General features: G+C 35.4%; 1 protein-coding gene across 11 annotated transcripts in view; it reads left to right on the top strand.

Annotated features, from left to right (window-relative positions):
* The window catches only part of TDRD3 (tudor domain containing 3), a 328,644-nt gene that overhangs the window by 221,381 nt on the left and 88,970 nt on the right, over nucleotides 1-18,293 (top strand). For all 11 annotated transcript variants that reach the window (XR_013526711.1, XR_013526719.1, XR_013526714.1 and 8 more), the window contains one exon: nucleotides 16,344-16,415. Coding sequence is in view for 8 of the 11 variants with exons in the window: in XM_078349825.1 (XP_078205951.1) it covers nucleotides 16,344-16,415 (72 nt within the window). In the remaining 3 variants the exon portion in view is untranslated. The remainder of the gene's footprint in view (nucleotides 1-16,343; nucleotides 16,416-18,293) is intronic.

The raw sequence follows: 18,293 nt of genomic DNA, 5'->3' as shown, positions 1-18,293 counted from the left end.
GCACATAAAAAATATTTGTGGAATGAATGAATTCAAAACTAATTACTCCTTGAGCCAAAATGTATTCTTGTGACACCCTCAAATCTTACCTGTTTTCTAAAGTCAGCCATGGGCCTAAGCAATATTTCAAGCTTCTGGTATTTTATGATACAGTACTCTCCTACTGTTTTCTTAGCTGGAAAGTGCTTGTGTTTGGGAGGTAAACAGATTCTTCTATTTAGACACACTTTTATTCCTTAGTACTCATTTCTTGTGATACAAATGTACTGTGATTTGGGCTGCTGTACTATGCAATATAAAGTAATGTTCCACAATTGCAGTGTTTAATTGAAAATGTCACAAAAAAGTAATTCAGAAGTAGCTTAATAGTTTTACATAAACAGCCAGGTTTGTGAACTTTGAATTTCCTAGAGAAACTTCACCCATTTCATGTGATCCTTTCAGAAGTTGATATAATTGTATTTTTTTAATCAATAGAGGTTTTTTTAAAGTGTGGTAAAATGTTCTCAAATGTAATACCTTACATAATTTTCCCACAATCCAGCCAGGACCGAACCGCTTTGCTAACAACTGTAAACATCCCTAGGAACCTTCTCACCACCCCCACCCCACACACAGAGTTTAGTAGTAGTTTGACAGTTGCCCTTGAAATGTTTAATTATGTGTCTCTGCACTTGGCTTCCTGCAAGCCACATTAGTATTTCTTGTTAGGGAGTGATAAAAATTTACATTTAAAATAGTTTAAAAACATTTTAATATGATTATAGTTCTTTTTGGTTTTATAGTTTTTGATTTGGTAGCTACAGCAGTGTAGGAAACAGGGAACGTGCAGTTACTTGAGCAGCTGGCAGTGATATACATAGAAATTATAAACCATTTGGAAGTGAAGGAAAACTAAATATTCAGTAAACTATATGCAGGCATTGTAACTGTAGCAAGTTGATACCAGATCTAATTTACAAAATACTGTATTTCTATATGTTTTAGTGCCCCCAAATTATAGATTAAAATTTTTTTTATTGTGGTAAAGTATACATAACATAAAATTTGACGTTTTAACAATTTTTTAAGTGTAAAGCTTGGAGGCTTTAAGAACATTTGCATTGTTGCACAGCTGTTACTACCATCCACCTCCCTAACTTTTTCGTCTTCCCAAATCTTAACTCTGTGCCGGTTAAATAGTAACTCTGCATTCCTTCCTCCTCTCAGTCTTGGGTAACCACCTTTCTACTTTCTGTCTCTATGAATTTGACTAAATAAATTGCATATGTGGAATTGTATAATATGTGTCTTTTTTGTGCCTGGCTTATTTCCCTTAGCATAATATTTTCAGTGTTTATCTATGTTGCAGCACTTGTCAGAATTTCCTACCTTTTAAGATTGGATAGTATTCTATTGTATATATATATACCATCTTTTGTTCATTTATCCATCAGTGGACATTAGGGTTGTTTTCACTTTTTAACTTTTGTGAATAATGCTGTTATGAACATGGGTGCACAAATACCTCTTTGAGATCCAGCTTTCAATTATTTTGTGTGATCCAGAAATGGGATTGCTGGACCATATAATTGTATTTTTAATTTTTTGAGGAATCGCCATACTGTTTTATGTTTTCTTTACACTCATTTCCATCAGCATTGTTAAGGGTTCTAGTTTTTTCACATCTTCACCAATGGTTGGTATTTTGTGTCTTTTTGACAGTAGACATCCTAATATGTGTAAAATAGAATATCATATAGTTTTTCTTTACTTTTTAAGACGGAGCATTGCCCAAGCTGGAGTACAATGGCACGATCTTGGCTCACTGCAGCCTCTGCCTCCTAGGTTCAAGCGATTCTCCTGTCTCAGCCTCCTGAGTAGCTGGGATTACAGGTGTGTGCCTCCACACCCAGCTAATTTTTATATTTTTAATAGGGACGTGGTTTCACCATGTTGGCCAGGCTGGTCTCCAACTCCTCAGCTCAGGTGATCTGCCAGCCTCAGTCTCTCAAAGTGCTGGGATTACAGACATTCAGCCACCATGCCCAGTCTTCATTATAGTTTTGATTTTCATTTCCCAGTGCTTAGTAATATTGAGCATCTTTTTGTGTGCTTGTTGGCCATGTGTATACCTTCTTTGGAGAAATTTGTATTTACATCCTTTGCCAATTTTTAATTAGGTTGTTTATTGTTGTTGTATGAGTTATTTATAGATTCTGGATATTAATCCCTACTAAGAGAATATGTTTTACAAATATTTTTCCCATCCCATGTATCGCCTTTTCACTGTGTTGATAGTGTCTTTTGATGCACAGAATTGTTTAAAAGTTTTTTAGGTTTAGCTTTTATGCTTAGGTCTTTGATCCATTTTGAGTTAATTTTTATATTAGTTAAGGGTCCGAATTCATACTTTTGCATGTGAATATCCAGTTTTCCCAGCGCTACTTCTTTGAAAATACTGTTCTTTATGAATGGTCTTGCCACCGGCATCAAAAATTATTTGGCCATATATGAACAAATTTATTTCGAGATTATCTGTTCTTTTCACTGGACTAAATGTCTGTCTTTATGCCACACTGTTTTGATTACTATAACTTTTTATTAAGTTTCATAATTGGAAAGTGAGACCCTTTTCAGGATTGTTTTGGCTATTCAGCTTTGAGATTCCATATTAATTTTAGGATAAATTTTTCTATTTTTACAAAAAAATATCATTGGGATTTTGATAAGGATTATGTTGACTCTACAGACCACTATTGGTAGTATTGCTATCTTAACAATATTAAATCTTTCAATTCATGATCATGGGAAATTCTTTTCACATCGTTCTAAATTGTTAGTGTAGAGAAAAACAACTGATTTCTCTGTGTTGATTTTGTGTACAGCAACTTTATTGAAATTGTTATTCTAACAGGTTTTTTCTTTTTCTTTTTAGTGTGGAATGTTTTCTACATATAAGATCATGTTATCTGTGAAGAGTTAATTTTATTTTTTCCTTCTCAATTTGAATACCTTTCTTTCTTTTTCTTGCCTTATTGCTCTGGCTAAAACTTCTAATACTATATTGAATGGAAGTGATGAAAGTGACATCCTTCTCTTGTTCTTGATCTTAGAGGAAATCCTTCAATCTTTCACTGTTGAATATGATGTTAGTGGTGGGTTTTTTTATATATGGCTTTTAATATGTTTGAGTAGTTGCTTTCTATTTTTAGTTCATTTTATGTTTTTATTATAAAAGTGTATTGAGTTTTGTCAGATGCTTCCTCTGCATCAGTTGAGATGGTCCTGTTTCCCCCTCCACCCTTCATTCTGTTAATATGTTACATTGACTGATTTTATTTTGTTTTTTTGAGACGGAGTTTCGCTCTTGTTACCCAGGCTGGAGTGCAATGGCGCAATCTCGGCTCACCGCAACCTCCGCCTCCTGGGTTAAGGCAATTCTCCTGCCTCAGCCTCCCGAGTAGCTGGGATTACAGGCATGCGCCACCATGCCCAGCTAATTTTTTGTATTTTTAGTAGAGACGGGGTTTCACCATATTGACCAGGATGGTCTCGATCTCTTGACCTCGTGATCCACCCGCCTCGGCCTCCCAAAGTGCTGGGATTACAGGCGTGAGCCACCGTGCCCGGCCCCATTGACTGATTTTTATATGTTGAAGCATTCTTTGTTTTGGGAATAAATCCCATTTGGTCATGGTCTATAATGCTTTTTATATGTTGTGGTATTCCGATTACTAGTTTTTCATTGAGGATAGATTCCTTTTTTTCTAATTTCTAAAATTATGGTAAAATACACATAATATAAAATTTACCATCTTAACCATCTTAGATATACAATAGTTTTAAATGCATTCACAAATGCTCGACATCACTAATCATTAGGAAATGCAAATCAAATACAGTGAGATATACTACCTCACAGCGATTAGCCATTATAATGGCTACTGTTAAAAAAAAAAAACTCAGAAAATAACAAGTGTTGGTGAAGACGTGGTAAAATTGGAACTAAGCCTTGTGCACCCTTGGTGATAATAAAATGGTATAACTGCTACAGAAAACAGTGTGGCAGTTCCTCAAAAAATTGAAAATAGAATTACCATATGATCCAGCAATTTCACTTCTGTCTGTATACCCCCAAAAAATGGAAAACAGGCCTTGAAGCAATATTTGTGCACCCATGTTTCAGCAGCAGAGGACATTATGCTTAGTGAAATAAGTCAGAAATAAAAAGACAAATACCATATGATTCTACTTATGTGAGGTACTGAGAGTAGCAAAAATTATAGAGACAGTACAATGGTGATTTCTAGGGACTTGGGGAAGAGAGAATGAGGGAGTTATTTTTTAAGGAGTGTAGAGTTTCAGCATTAGTAGACCATTTACTTTGAATGAAACTCAGTATAGAAAGGTTTAATTCTACTATGTTGCTATTTCTTTTGTTGTTCTTTTGCTTTTTGTTTCCTCCTTTACTCCATTTTCTGCTGCCATAACAGAATACCACAGACTGTGTAATTTATGAAGGAAAGAAATTTACAGTTCCAGAGGCTCAGAAGTGCAATAACATGGCTTTGGTATCTGACCAGGGCCTTCCTGCTGCATCATAACATAGTGGAAGCGCAAGTAAGCATGTGAGACAGAAAGAGGATGGGAGATAAACTTATCTTTCATCAGGAACCCACTCCCAAGATAACTAACCCGTTCCTGTGATAACAGCATTCATCTATTCATGAGGGAAAAATACTCATAATCTAATCACCCTTTGAAAATCCCCCTCTTAACACATTCAAACCAGAGCACTTCCTTTTAAATGAATTGCAGTTTTTAAATGATTCAGTTATATGACCCTCTTTTTGTTTTTAAGTGATTGCTCTAAGGATTACAATGTGTACCTTTAACTTACTTCTTTCTGCCTTCAGTAGTATACCTCTTTATGCATACTGTAAGACCCATACAATTATATGCTTTCATGTCTCCAGTTTTGTCTTTTATGCTAGTTTTGTCATATACTTAATATTCGTTATGAGGCCCACAACACATGGTTTAATATTTTTCCTTTAAATGGTTTTTAAAGAAATGAAAAAAAATTTTAAGACATTTTTGTTTTTCTTTTTTATTAATTGCGTTTTAGGTTTTGAGGTACACGTGAAGAACATGTAAGATTGCTGCATAGGTACACACATGGCAGTATGGTTTGCTGCCTTCCTCCCCATTACCTATATCTGGCATTTCTTCCCATGTTATCCCACCCCAACTCCCCACCCCCCACTGTCTCTCCTCTGTTTCCCCCAAGACAGACCCCAGTGTGTGATGCTCCCCTCCCTGTGTCCATGTGTTCTCATTGTTCAACACCCGCCTATGAGTGAGAACATGCGGTGTTTGATTTTCTGTTCTTGTGTCAGTTTGCTGAGAATGATTGTTTCCAGGTTCATCCATGTCCTTACAAAGGACACGAACTCATCGTTTTTTTGTGGCTGCATAGTATTCCATGGTGTATATGTGCCTCATTTTCCCTGTCCAATCTATCATCAATGGGCATTTGGGTTGGTTCCAAGTCTTTGCTATTGTAAACAGTGCTGCAGTGAACATTCATGTTCATGTGTCCTTATAATAGAACAATTTATAGTCCTTTGGATATATCCCCAGTAATGGGATTGCTGGGTCAAATGGAATTTCTATGTCTAGGTCCTTGAGGAATCACCACACTGTCTTCCACAATGGATGAACTAATTTACACTCCCACCAACAGTGTAAAAGTGTTACTATTTCTCCACATCCTCTCCAGCATCTGTTGTCTCCAGATTTTTTAATGATCGCTATTCTAACTGATGTGAGATGGTATATCAGTGTAGTTTTGATTTGCATTTCTCTAATGACCAGTGATGATGAGCATTTGTTCATATGTTTGTTGGTTTCATATATGTCTTCTTTTGTAAAATGTCTGTTCATATCCTTTGCCCACTTTTGAATGCGCTTGTTTGTTTTTTTCTTGTAAATCTGTTTTAGTTCTTTGTAGATTCTGGATATTAGTCCTTTGTCAGATGGGTAGATTGCAAAAATGTTTTCCCATTCTGTTGGTTGCTGATTCGCTCTAATGACTGTTTCTTTTGCACAAGCTGTGGAGTTTGATTAGGTCCCATTTGTCTATTTTGGCTTTTGTTGCCAATGCTTTGGTGTTTTAGTCATGAAGTCCTTGCCTATGCCTGTGTCCTGAATTGCTTTGCCTAGATTTTATTCTAGGGTTTTTATGATGTTACATCTTATGTTTAAGTCTTTGATTCATCTGGAGTTAATTTTAGTGTAGGGTGTCAGGAAGGGGTCCAGTTTCTGCTTTCTGCACATGGCTAGCCAGTTTTCCCAACACCATTTATTAAACAGGGAATCCTTTCACCATTGCTTGTTTTTGTCAGGTTTGTCAAAGATTAGATGGTTGTAGATGTGTGTCATTGCCTCCGAGGCCTCTGTTCTGTTCCATTGGTGTATATCTCTGTTTTGGTACCAGTACTATGCTGTTTTGATAGCTGTAGCCTTGTAGTATAGTTTGAAGTGAGGTAGCATGATGCCTCCAGCTTTGTTCTTTTTGCTTATAATTGACTTGGCTATGGGTGCTCTCTTTTGGTTCCATATGAAGTTTAAGGTGGTTTTTTCCAGTTCTGTGAAGAAGGTCACAGGGGATAGTGTCAAATCTGTAAATTACTTTGGGCAGTATGGCCATGTTCACAATATTGATTCTTCCTAACCATGAGCATGGAATGTTTCTCCAACTGTTTGTGTCCTCTTTTTATTTCATTGAGCAGTGCTTTGTAGTTCTCCTTGAAGAGGTCCTTCATATCCTTTGTTAATTGTATTCCTAGGTATTTTATTCTCTTTGTAGCGGTTGTGAATGGCAGTTCATTCTTGATTTGACTCTCTTGTAATCTGTTATTGGTGTATAGGAATGCTTGTGATTTTTGCACTTTGATTTTGTATCCTGAGACTTTGCTGAAGTTGCTTCTCAGTTTCAGGAGATTTTGGGCTGAGACAATGAGGTCTTCTAAATATACAATCATGTTGTCTACAAATAGAGACAATTTGGCTTCCTCCTTTACTAATGAATACCCTTTATTTCTTTTTCTTGCCTGATTACTCTGGCTAGAACTTCCAATACTATATTGAATAGGAGTGGTGAGAGAGGGCATCCTTGTCTAGTGCCAGATTTCAAAGGGAATGCTTCCAGTTTTTTTCCATTCATTATGATATTGACTGTGGGTTTGTCGTAAATAGCTTTTATTATTTTGAGATACGTTCCATCAATACCTAGTTTATTGAGGGTTTTAACATAAAGGGCTGTTGAATTTTAAGACGTTTTTGTTTTTCTACACGTTTACCATTTCCAGCTCTCTCTCTTTTCTTTTGTAAAGATCAATGATGTTGTCTACGTGGTGTGTCTTTTAGTTTAGGTTAGCTGATGATGAAGTGTTTTAGTTTTGCTTTGTCAGAAGAGTGGTTTTTTTTTTTGCCATTACTTTTTAAGTGCATTTTCTCTGAATTTATATTTCTACATTGAAAGATTTTAAAAATTTTTCTTAAGTGTTTTAAGGACATCATTGTCAATTACCTAATATACTATCTATAGTCTGTGGTAATCTTTTTATGTAATGTATCTTTTGCTATCTACTTTTAAGCCTTTTCCTTTCTTCCCCCCTATTTTTATTTTAGGTTAAGGAGGTACATGTGCAGGCTTCTTACATGGGTAATTATGTGTCACTGAAGCTTGGTGTATGAAAGATCCCATTACCCAAGTAGTGAATATAGTACCCTATAGGTAGCCTTGCAACTAATTTCCTCTTCCCACCCTTTCCCCTCAAGCAGTCCCCAATGTCTCTTGTTCCCATCTTTGTGTCCAGTCATACTCAGTGTTTAGCTCCCACTTATAAGTGAGAACATGTGGTATTTGGTTTTCTCTTCCTGTGCTAGTTCGCTGAGAATAATGGTCTCCAGATGCTTCCATCTTGCTGAAAAGGATATTATTTCATTCTTCTTTATGGTGCTGTAGTATTCCATTACGTATATGTACCACATTTTCTTCATCCCATTATGTATTGGTGGACCTCTTTGTTGATTCCATGTCTTTGGATAGTGCTGCAATTAACAAATGAGTGCATATATCTTTTTGGTAGAATGATTTATTTTCCTTTGGATATATGTCCAGTAATAGAATTGCTGGGTCAGATAGTAGTTTAACTCTTAGTTCTTTGAGGAATCTCCAAACTGTTTTCCACAGTGGCTGGACTAGTTTACATTTCTACCAATGGTGTATATGTGTTTTATTTTCTCTGCAACCTTGCCAGCATTGGTTGTTTTTTGACTTTTTAATAATAGCAATTTTGACTGTTATGTGATGGTGTCACATTGTGGTTTTGATTTGGCATTTTTTAAATAATTAGTGACGAGCTTTTTTTCATGTATTTGATAGCCAGTTGTATGTCTTCTTTTGAGAAATGTCCATATACTTTGCTTATTCTTTAATGAGGTTCTTCATTTTTTGCTTGCTGATTTGTATAAATTTCTTATAGATTCTGGATACTAGAACTTTGTTAGATGTAGAGTTCACAAATATTTTTTCCCGTTCTGTAGGTTGTCTGTGTACCCTGTTTATAGTTTCTGTTGCTGTGCAGAAGCTCTTTAGTTTAATTGGGTCCCATTTATTATTTTTGTTTTTTATTACAGTTGCTCTTAAGGGCTTGGTCATACATTCTTTGCCAAGGCCAGTGTCAAGGAGGGTATTTCCTAGGTTTTATTCTAGGGTTTTATTGTGTTAGGTGTTACATTGATTAATTTAAGTCTTTAATTCTTCTTAAGTTAATTTTTGTGTATGATGACTGGAAGGGGTCCAGTTCAATCTTCTGCGTATTGGCTAGCCAGTTATCCCAGCATCATTTATTGAATAGGAAGTCCTTTCCTCATTGTTTGTTACTGTCAACTGTGTCAAAGATCAGGTGTTTGTAGTTGTGTCACTTTATTTCTAGGTTCTTTATCCTGTTCCATTTGTCTGTGTGTCTGTTTTTTACCCAGTACTGAGTGTTATGTGTGTCTGTTTTTGAACCAGTACCATTCTGTTTTGGTTATCGTAGCCTTGTAGTATAGTTTGAATTTGGGCAGCTTTCTTCTTTTTGTTTAGGACTGTATTGGTGACATGGGCTCATTTTTGGCTCCATATGAATTTTAGAAGAGTTTTTTTTTCCCTAATTCTGTGAAGAATAACATTGATAGTTTGATAGGAATAGTTTTGAATCTCTAAATAGCTTTGGATAGTGTGCCTATTTTAATGATGTTGATTCTTGCTGTTTGTGGGCATGGAATGTTTCTATTTGTGTTGTCTCTGATTTCTTTGAGCGGTGTTCTGTAACACTCATTGTAGAGATCTTTTGCCTCCTTGTTGAACTGTTTTCTTAGGTATTTTATTCTTTTTGTGGCCATTGTAAATGAGGTTGCATTCTTGATTTGACTCTGGATTCTCTTGGCATATAGAAATGCAACTGATTTTTATACATTGATTTTGTATGCTGAAACTTTACTGAATTTGTTTATTGGTTCTAGAAGCCTTCTGGTCGAGTCTGTGGGGTTTTCTATATATAGAATCATATCATCAGCAAAGATAGATAGTTTGACTTCTTTTTTATTTGAATGTCTTTTATTTCTTTCTCTTGCATAATTCCTCTGACAAAGACTTCTAGCACTATATTGAATAGGAGTAGTGAGAGTGGTCATCTTTGTCTTATTCCAATTATGAAGGAGAATGCTTCAGCTTCTACCTGTTGAGTATGATGCTGGCTATAGGTTTGTCTTAGATAGCTCTTATTATTATTATTATTATTATTTTGAGAAAGAATCTTGCTCTGTCATCCAGGCTGGAGTACAATGGCACAAACAGTCCACTGCAACCTTGAACTCCTGGGTTCAAGGGATCGTCCCGCCTCAGCTTCCTGAGTAGCTGACATTACAGGTACACACCACCAAGTCTGGCTAATTTTTAAATTTTTAGTAGAGATGAGGTATTTCTTTGTTGCCCAAGCTGGTCTCAAACTCCTAGCCTCAAGCAATCCTCCTTGTTTGGCTTCTTGAAGTGCTGGGATTATAGGACTGATTCACTGTGCCCAGCCCAGTGACACTTAGTATTTTTAGATATGTTCCTTAGACACCTAGTTTGTTGAAAGTTTTTAACTTGAAGGAATGTTGAATTTTATTTAAGGCCTTTTCTGCATCTGTTGAGATGATTATGTGGTTTTTATTGTTAATTTTGTTTATATGGTGAATCACATGTATTGATTTGCATATGTTGAACCAACATTGCATCCCATGGATAAAGAGCAGTTGTTTTGATGTGCTGCTGCATTCATTTGCTAGTATTTTTATTGAAGATTTCCCCATCTACGTACATCGGGAATATTGTCCTGAAGTTTTTTTTTTGTTGCAGCTATGCCAGATTTTGACATCAAGGTGATGCTGGCTTTGTTAAAGAAATAGGGAAAATTTCCTCCTCCTTGATATTTATGGAACAGTTTCAGTAGGATCGATATCAGTTCTTGTTTGTTTGTCTTATAGAATTTGGCTGTGAATATATCTGATCAAGGATTTTTTTGGTTAGGAGGTTTTTTATTAATGATTCAGTTTCAGAACTTGTTATTGGGCTGGCCAGGTTTTCACTCTCTTCCTGGTTCAGTCTTTGGAGATTGCTTTTAGTAATTTATTCATTTCCTCTAGATTTTCTCATTTGTGTGCATAGAAATGTTCATAGTCGTTTCTGAGGATCTTCTGTATTTCTGTGGGATTGGTTGTAATGCCATCTTTGTGATTTCTGATTGTGCCAATTTGGATCTTCTCTCTTTTTTGTTAATCTAACTAGCAGTCTGTTAATCTGTTTTTGTTTTGTTTTTTTTTTCTTGAGACAGAGTCTCGCTGTGTCTCCCAGGCTGGAGTAGGGCACTAATGCAATCTCAGCTCACAGCCGCCTTCACTTCTGGAGTTCAAGAGATTCTTGTGCCTCAACCTCCCAAGTAGCTGGGACTGTAAGCCTATGCTACCACATGTGGCTAATTTTTGCATTTTTAGTAGAGATGGAATTTCACCATGTTGGCCAGGCTTGTCTCAAACTGCTGACCTCAAGTGATCTGCCTACTTTGTCCTCCCAAAGTGCCGGGATTGCAGATGTGAGCTATTGTACCTGGTTCACAGTCTATCAATCTTGTTTCTTCTTTCAAAGAACTATCTTTTGGTTCCATTGAGCTTTTGTTTGGGTTTTGGCATCTCAATTTCATTTAGTTCTCTGATTTGAGTTATTTTTCTTCTGCTACCTTCAGGGTTAGTTCGTTCTTTTTGTTCTTGTTCTTTTAGGTGCAGTGTTATCCAGGCCAGAGTGCAGTGGTGTGATCTTGGCTCACTGCAACCTGTCTCTGGGGTTCAAGCAATTCTTCTACCTCAGCCTTCCGAGTAGCTGGGACTACAGGCATGCACCACCATGCCTAGCTGACTTTTTTTGTATTTTTAATAGAGACAGGGTGTCACCATGTTGGCCAGGCTGATCTTAAACTCCTGACCTCAAGTGATCTATCCGCCTTGTTCTCTCAAAGAGTTGGGATTACAGGTATGAGCCACCACGTCCAGCCAATTTGAGAACTTTGTAACTTCTTAATGTAGGTCTTACTACTGCTTTAGCAGCATCTCAAAGATTTACATTATGTCTCTCTCTGCATTAATTTCAAATTATTTATTTATTTCTTCTGTGATTTCATTGTTCATCCAGAGGTTATTCAGTAGTTTTAAAATTTCTGCCTAATTGTGTGATTTTGAGAAGTCTTGCTATTGATTTCTGCTTTTACTGCACTGTGGTCCAACTGCGTGCTTGGTATAATTTTTAATGTTTTTGAATTAATTGAGACTTGCTCTATGGCCAAGCATGTTGTCGATCTTAGACTGTGTTCTGCTGCAGACGAGAAGAATGTATATTCTGTGGTTGTTGGGCAGAGGATTCTGCAGATGTTTATTAAGTCTAATTGATTAGGTGTTGAGTTTCAGTTCAGAATTTTTGTGCTATGTTTCTGCCTTGATGATTTGTCTAATGCTTTCTGTGGGATGTTGAAGTATCTCACTATTACTGTGTTTGTCTAAGTCTTTACATAGATCAAGAAGAACTTATTTGATGATTCTGGGTGCTTGAATGTTGGACATGTACATATTTAGGAGAGCTAAGTCTTCTTGTTGAGTTGAATTCTTTATTGTTATGTCATGCCTTTCCTTGTCCTTCTTAATTGTTGTTGGTTTAAAGTCTGTTTCAGTTGACAGAATAGCGATCCTGCTCTTTTTTGTTTTCTGTTCACCTGAAAGATGTTTCTCCATCCCTTTACTTTGATTCTCTGGTGTTGTTACTTGTGGGATGGTAGCAACACCCAGAGGCTCAAAGTAAAGGGATGGAGAAACATCAAAGACAGCAAACAGTTGACTTGCTTCTTTATCCAACTTGCCACTCTGTTCCTTTTAAGTCTGTCATTTAACCCATTTACATTCAGGGTCAATATTGACATGTTCGGGTTTGATTTTGGCTTCATATTTTTAGTTGGTTGTTATGTAGACTTGATTGCATTGTTAGTTTATAGTGACAATGAAATATGTCTTTAACTGTGCTTTGTGATGACAGGTATCATTTCTTCATTTCCATATTTAGCACTCTGTTTAGGAGCTCTTGTAAGCAGGTCTAGTGGTAATAAATCCCCTTAGTATTTTGCATGTCTGAAAAGGACTTCATTTCCCCCCTGTTATGACGTTTAGTTTTATAGGATATGAAATTCTTGGTGGGAATTTCTTTTCTTTAAGGATATTGAAAATAGGCCCTACTGTCTGCTGGCTTGTAAGGTTTAAGCTGAAAGGTGTGCTGGTAGCTGGATGGGATTCTTTTTGTAAATGCCCTTTTCTCTAGCTACCTTTATGATTTTTTTCTTTTGCATTGACCTTGGAGAATCTGATGACTATGCGTCTTCGGGATAGTCATCTTGTATAATATGTCACAGAGGTTCTTTGAATTTCTTCAATTTTCATGTTGACCTGTCTAGTGAGATTTGGAAAATTTCTATGGACTATAGATAAAGGGAGAACAAGTTGCTTGTTCTCTTTCTGGAATGTGAAAGAGTTATAGATTTGGTCTCTTTATATAACCCCATATTTCTTAGAGGTTTTGTTCATTTTCTAAATTACTTTGTACCTCAGGTTGGGGGTCCTCACACTGGGGAATGCCATGGGTGTGTGGTGTGCAAGTGGGAGTGCTGTATTGAGGAGAGCCCCACAGGCGGCGGTATTCTAGCCAGGATAATGGGGAGTGCTGCAAGTGAGGGGGCTACATGCAGGAAATGCTCCTGTGGTGACAGCTGGGGTACTTTGAGTGGTAAGTGCTCCAGCAAAGGGGCACTGCAGGCACCGGGCCATATGGGAAGGGGATGCTTCAGCCAGGGCTCTCTGGTGGTGGCAGCAGGAACACCACAGGTGGGAAGCACTCTGGCATTGGTAGTTGGCTTGCCTTGGGTGGGCAGCTCTGGCAAGGGGCACCACAGGAGGGGGGACATTCTGATGGGGGACAGGGGCTCTGCAGGTGGGAAGTTTTCTAAAGGAGTGGCCGTGAGGTCACAGGCAAACAATTCTGGCAGGAGGATGTCAGCAAAAGTGCTCTGGTGGGACAGTGGTGGCTACACTGCTTGCAGGCATGACCAGGCAGGGACTCTTGGAGGAGTGCTTTCTTTATTATTGATTTCAACAATTTGATTGTTTAATTATGACGTACCTGACATGGTTGATGTGTGTTTTATCCTGTTTGGTATTCACTGAACTTTTTGGATCTATGAGTTTACTATTTTTATCACATTTAGAAAATGTGATTTGGCCAGTATATTTTTTTCTTCCTTCTTTCTACTCCTTTTTTTTTCTTTTTTAATATACCTTCAATTACACATACATTAAACTGCTGATAATTTTCCCATAAGTCACTGAAGATCTATTCATTTTTTTCCCTTGGCTTTTTCCTTTGGCCTCATTTTGTTAGATTTTATTACTATATCTTTAAATTCTTTATTACTGATGCTTTTCTTCTGTCTTATCTAATTTACTCTAAAGCCCATCCAATAAGATTTTCATTGTTGATGGTTTTTTCTTTTATGGAAGCTTCATTTGTTTTTTTTTTTTTTTTGTATTTTTCTTTTCTAGTTGAATTTATTTTTTCTTTTAAATACTTCAGTATAGATATATTAGCTGTTTAACAACCTATTTGCTAGTTCGCCATCTTTGTCATCTATGGCCGTGTTTCTGTTCACTGAATTTTTTGATGGCTATGGTCACATTTTTCTTTCTTGACATGCCTTGTAGTTTCTGCTTGCCTTGTAGTTTCTGCTTAGATGCTGGACGTTGTGATGTTGGTAGTTGTTGAGAGCCTGGATTTTGTTATTTTCCTTTAATGAGTATAGGACTTAGCTTTGGTCAATAGTTAATTTACTTTTGATCAGTTTGGCCCGTTCAAGACATGTATTGAAGCTTTGAAAGGAATATCTAGAGTAGCCTTTGTTCCAACCCTCTGGATTTCTATTCCTTGTCTTGAATGAATGTCCAAAGAGTTTTTAGTCTGCATAGTCCAGTCTGGCTGGATTGTCTGTATACTCTTTATGAGTTCTGGTACTTGTTTGGCTTAACAGCCTTTAGTTGTTTTTGGCTCAGCCTGTTCTTAGCAGTGACTCAAGGGAACAACTGTGAAAGTTTCTGGAGCTTCCTTTCTATGCAGGTTCTTCTTTCTGAAACAGCCCCACTACTTCCAGTTGCATTAGCCTGCTTGAACTGTGAGACTGACATTCTCAACTCAGCTCTCTGTGATCTCTGTCTGCATCATGGCTCCAAATAGAAAGCCCAAGCTCACCTTTTTTTTTTTTTTTTCTTTCTCTCAGGGATAATAGTCTTCCATTATCTGTTATCCTATGTCTTAAAAACAAAAAATGTTGTTTCTTACACATTGTCAAGATTGTTAGTTGTTTATAAAGACAGATTAAGGATTGCTCATGTACCTTTATGAGGTCCTGTAATGCATTTTTAATTATATAATGTTATTGAGATATGGTATTATTTGCAATTTGTGAACTTTTAAAGGAAATGATAGTATAGTTTGAAATGATTTATAACTGTTTGAATAGTCTGTTTAATATTTAAATTAAGGAAAGGGTCTCGACAATTTTATGCATTTGTTGTTTTAAAAAATTAGGTTAACATCTTAAAGATAGGTTTTAAAGAAATGTAGCATTTATATACAGTTAAATTATTTGTTCAATAAACTGAATGTTGCAGTTGTCATTAGTCTTAATTGTCTTTATAAAATATACATAAAATATACAGTGTTTACATGATTCAGGAACTCTGGAATAGACTTGAAAGTACACATGTTGGTTTTTTTTTTCCAATGTTGTCACCTTGTATTTTACATCATATTTAAATCATAATGGTTTCTGTAATGACTGAAATGCACAAAAAGTTTAAAGTTGAAATGTATTAAATAATAACTAGTAAGACATCTATGTGTATATTAATACCTAAAACCCAAAATATGTCGGAGGAATACATAACTGAAGAGAGTCCTGAAGACTCCTTATGGAATTTTTGGAAAGACTTTATCATGTGAGAAATTGCTTTTGCTAGGAGATTTTCTTTCCATTTTCATAATACATTGTTATCTCTCTATTTTTATGAGATTTCAAGAAAAAAGAAAACTCAAATTAGTTGGATCTGGAAGCTTATTTTTATTAATTAAAAATTGGGTGAATACTTTTTCAAAATATAAATTATTTTGAAAAACATAAAACATTAAGGAAATTTTAGTATAATTGAAAGAACCTCCATATTATATACTGTAACAATCTGTTCTGTTTGATTAGAAATCACCTTTATGTTGTTAACTAATAAATTTTGTGTCTAAAAATTTTATTTTTAAAGATAATTTCTACGTAATATTGTCTCTTATAGCTTTATGCTTTGACATGGAATTCTTATTACCAAAGTTTGTTATTTTTGAATTTGCTTCTTGTTTAAGAGGACTGTTTTCTTCTTAGGGGAATGGCCTGATAAATATTTCTGAAAGTTATGTATGAATATGTGTTTTAGTAAGGGAAGGTGAGGAGAGAGTCTTTGCCTGATTATTGAAGTTAAAAATAATATATTTTGTGTGGTTTGAAATACTTTATGGAAGGCCTTTTTCTTCCTATTTCTTATAAGAATCTACTCAATGGATAGATTCCTATTACATTATAAATGTTGGAAATATAGTTTTTATGTATAGCAGCTCTTTTGTAACTGGACTTTTTCCACAGAGCTTATCAAAACACAATAGAAGCAATATTGGAACTGAAGGTGGACCACCTCCTTTTGTGCCTTTTGGACAGGTAATGACTTTGGTGTTGGGAGTTGAATTTAAATTAGGAAAAGGTGTTTTTCATTAGTATTCAAGCTGTGTTTCATTATGTGCTTAACTATTTATTAAGAGGTTATGGAGTTATTTGGAAATCTGAAGTTCAAGGAATTTAATAATTTTTTTTTTTTTTTTTTTACTTCACTGTAATTATATTGTTGATGTTTGCAAGAGCTGTTAACCCAAAGATTGAAGCAATTAAGAGTCATATCTGAAAAGTAACTTATAATCAATTAAAATGGGATGGAGGAAGGGTTTTTTTTTTAGAGAAGTTCAAAAGTAAGAAAACAGAAATATGTCATAATTTCTCATTTGTTCATTAAAAACATAAGAGGGGGAGAGAAATGAAGCCACACAGGGTGATCAGATGAAATGCTACTTTGAGGCAGCTCCCCTTCTGACCAGTATCTTGTGACTTCAGTTGTCTTCAGCATTAAATTGATTCTCAACAATCTTTTCCAACCTGTTCTTGCTTTATCCCTGACAATTCTAAGAATAATTCTTGTGGCAACTTGCTCTTCTGATGATGCCATCAAAATTTAGCTATTGGTAATCTGCCTTGCATTTGCTCTTTAATTTTTTTCAAGAGTGCTGAGCTGGCTAAGAGTAGCAGTGAGTTGTAGAGATAACAGGTAGGCAACAGATCTGCACATACATAACAAGGTTGTGTGTGTGTGTGTGTCTGTGTGTCTAAATTTTGGTATTTAGTATGATCTTCAAAAGCCTTTTGTAAGATCTACTCTCACTTAAGTAAATCATTTTTGCATCAAACCTATTTTGAAGCATTTTAAAAATAATATTTTTTCTTTTACTGAGTTTGGAAGAAGAGATAGCCAAGATAAAAGGAAGTATGAAGTCCTATGGTGTGATCCATGTTGATGATTGATATTCTCCCAGTGTAATAAAAATCCCCATAAGGAAAGCAGTGCAAACATTCTAATAACTTATATTTGAAAATAATAATGATATATTTGTAAAAATTTACTCTTAAACATTTTGGTGATAATATTTCTCTTCCAGAAAGATTTATGATCTAATTATTCTTAAGACTTTTAAGGGTTTTATAGCTTTTAGGGGGTTAGTGGATATAATAAAAGGTATAATTTTAATAACATTATTTGTTTATAAAGTTTATTCTGAAAAAATTCTTATGCAGCATCTTGCAGCCTTGTACATGGGTTTAAGATAGGTAATGCTGAGTGTTTGTTGGTGTCAATATGATATATTTTTATTACTGAAATTTTTCTGTATTTGTGTAACACATTTCTTTGAGATCTTCCTCCTTTTCATTTTTTTAAAACTAGTTGAGAAAAAGTTCATTTTACAGAATTTTTACTGGTAAAATTGGAATGGAGATCAAAATTGAGGGCTTATTTTTAGGCAGTGATGCCTTTATTTTACTTTATGATAAAACATATGAAAGCTTTGAAGCCTGATTTTGGACAAGAGTATGTTTTTAGAGTGGTTTATGAGTGCAGAGATGTCTTTTTATATTGTAATATAATTGTAATAACCAATCCACATATGGATATTGTGGCATAATATGGAAATAAGCTCTTCATGACAAAACAAGATTTAGATCTTATTGTGCATTAGTCAAGATTGTTTGAAATATAAAATTATTTAAGTAATTACCCTAAAATGAAAGTTAGCTCTCTTGATCCAGTATATGTTTTAAATATGTGCCTGGCTTAGATGGCCACAAATTTATATAGCTTTTAATTTTATTTGCTAGTTATGTTTGTTTAAAAGTTATTTTTCCAGTTTTCTACTTTTAAATATATGGGATAGAATTTTATTTGTGTAGGCTGTTAGCTATTGTAAAAGATACAAGATACTTTCTTTTGAAGAA

Source organism: Callithrix jacchus, chromosome 1 (assembly GCF_049354715.1).
Source record: "Callithrix jacchus isolate 240 chromosome 1, calJac240_pri, whole genome shotgun sequence".
NCBI lineage: Eukaryota > Metazoa > Chordata > Mammalia > Primates > Cebidae > Callithrix > Callithrix jacchus.
The sequence above is the reverse complement of the archived record's forward strand: the minus strand, read 5'-3'. Positions and strand labels throughout refer to the sequence as shown.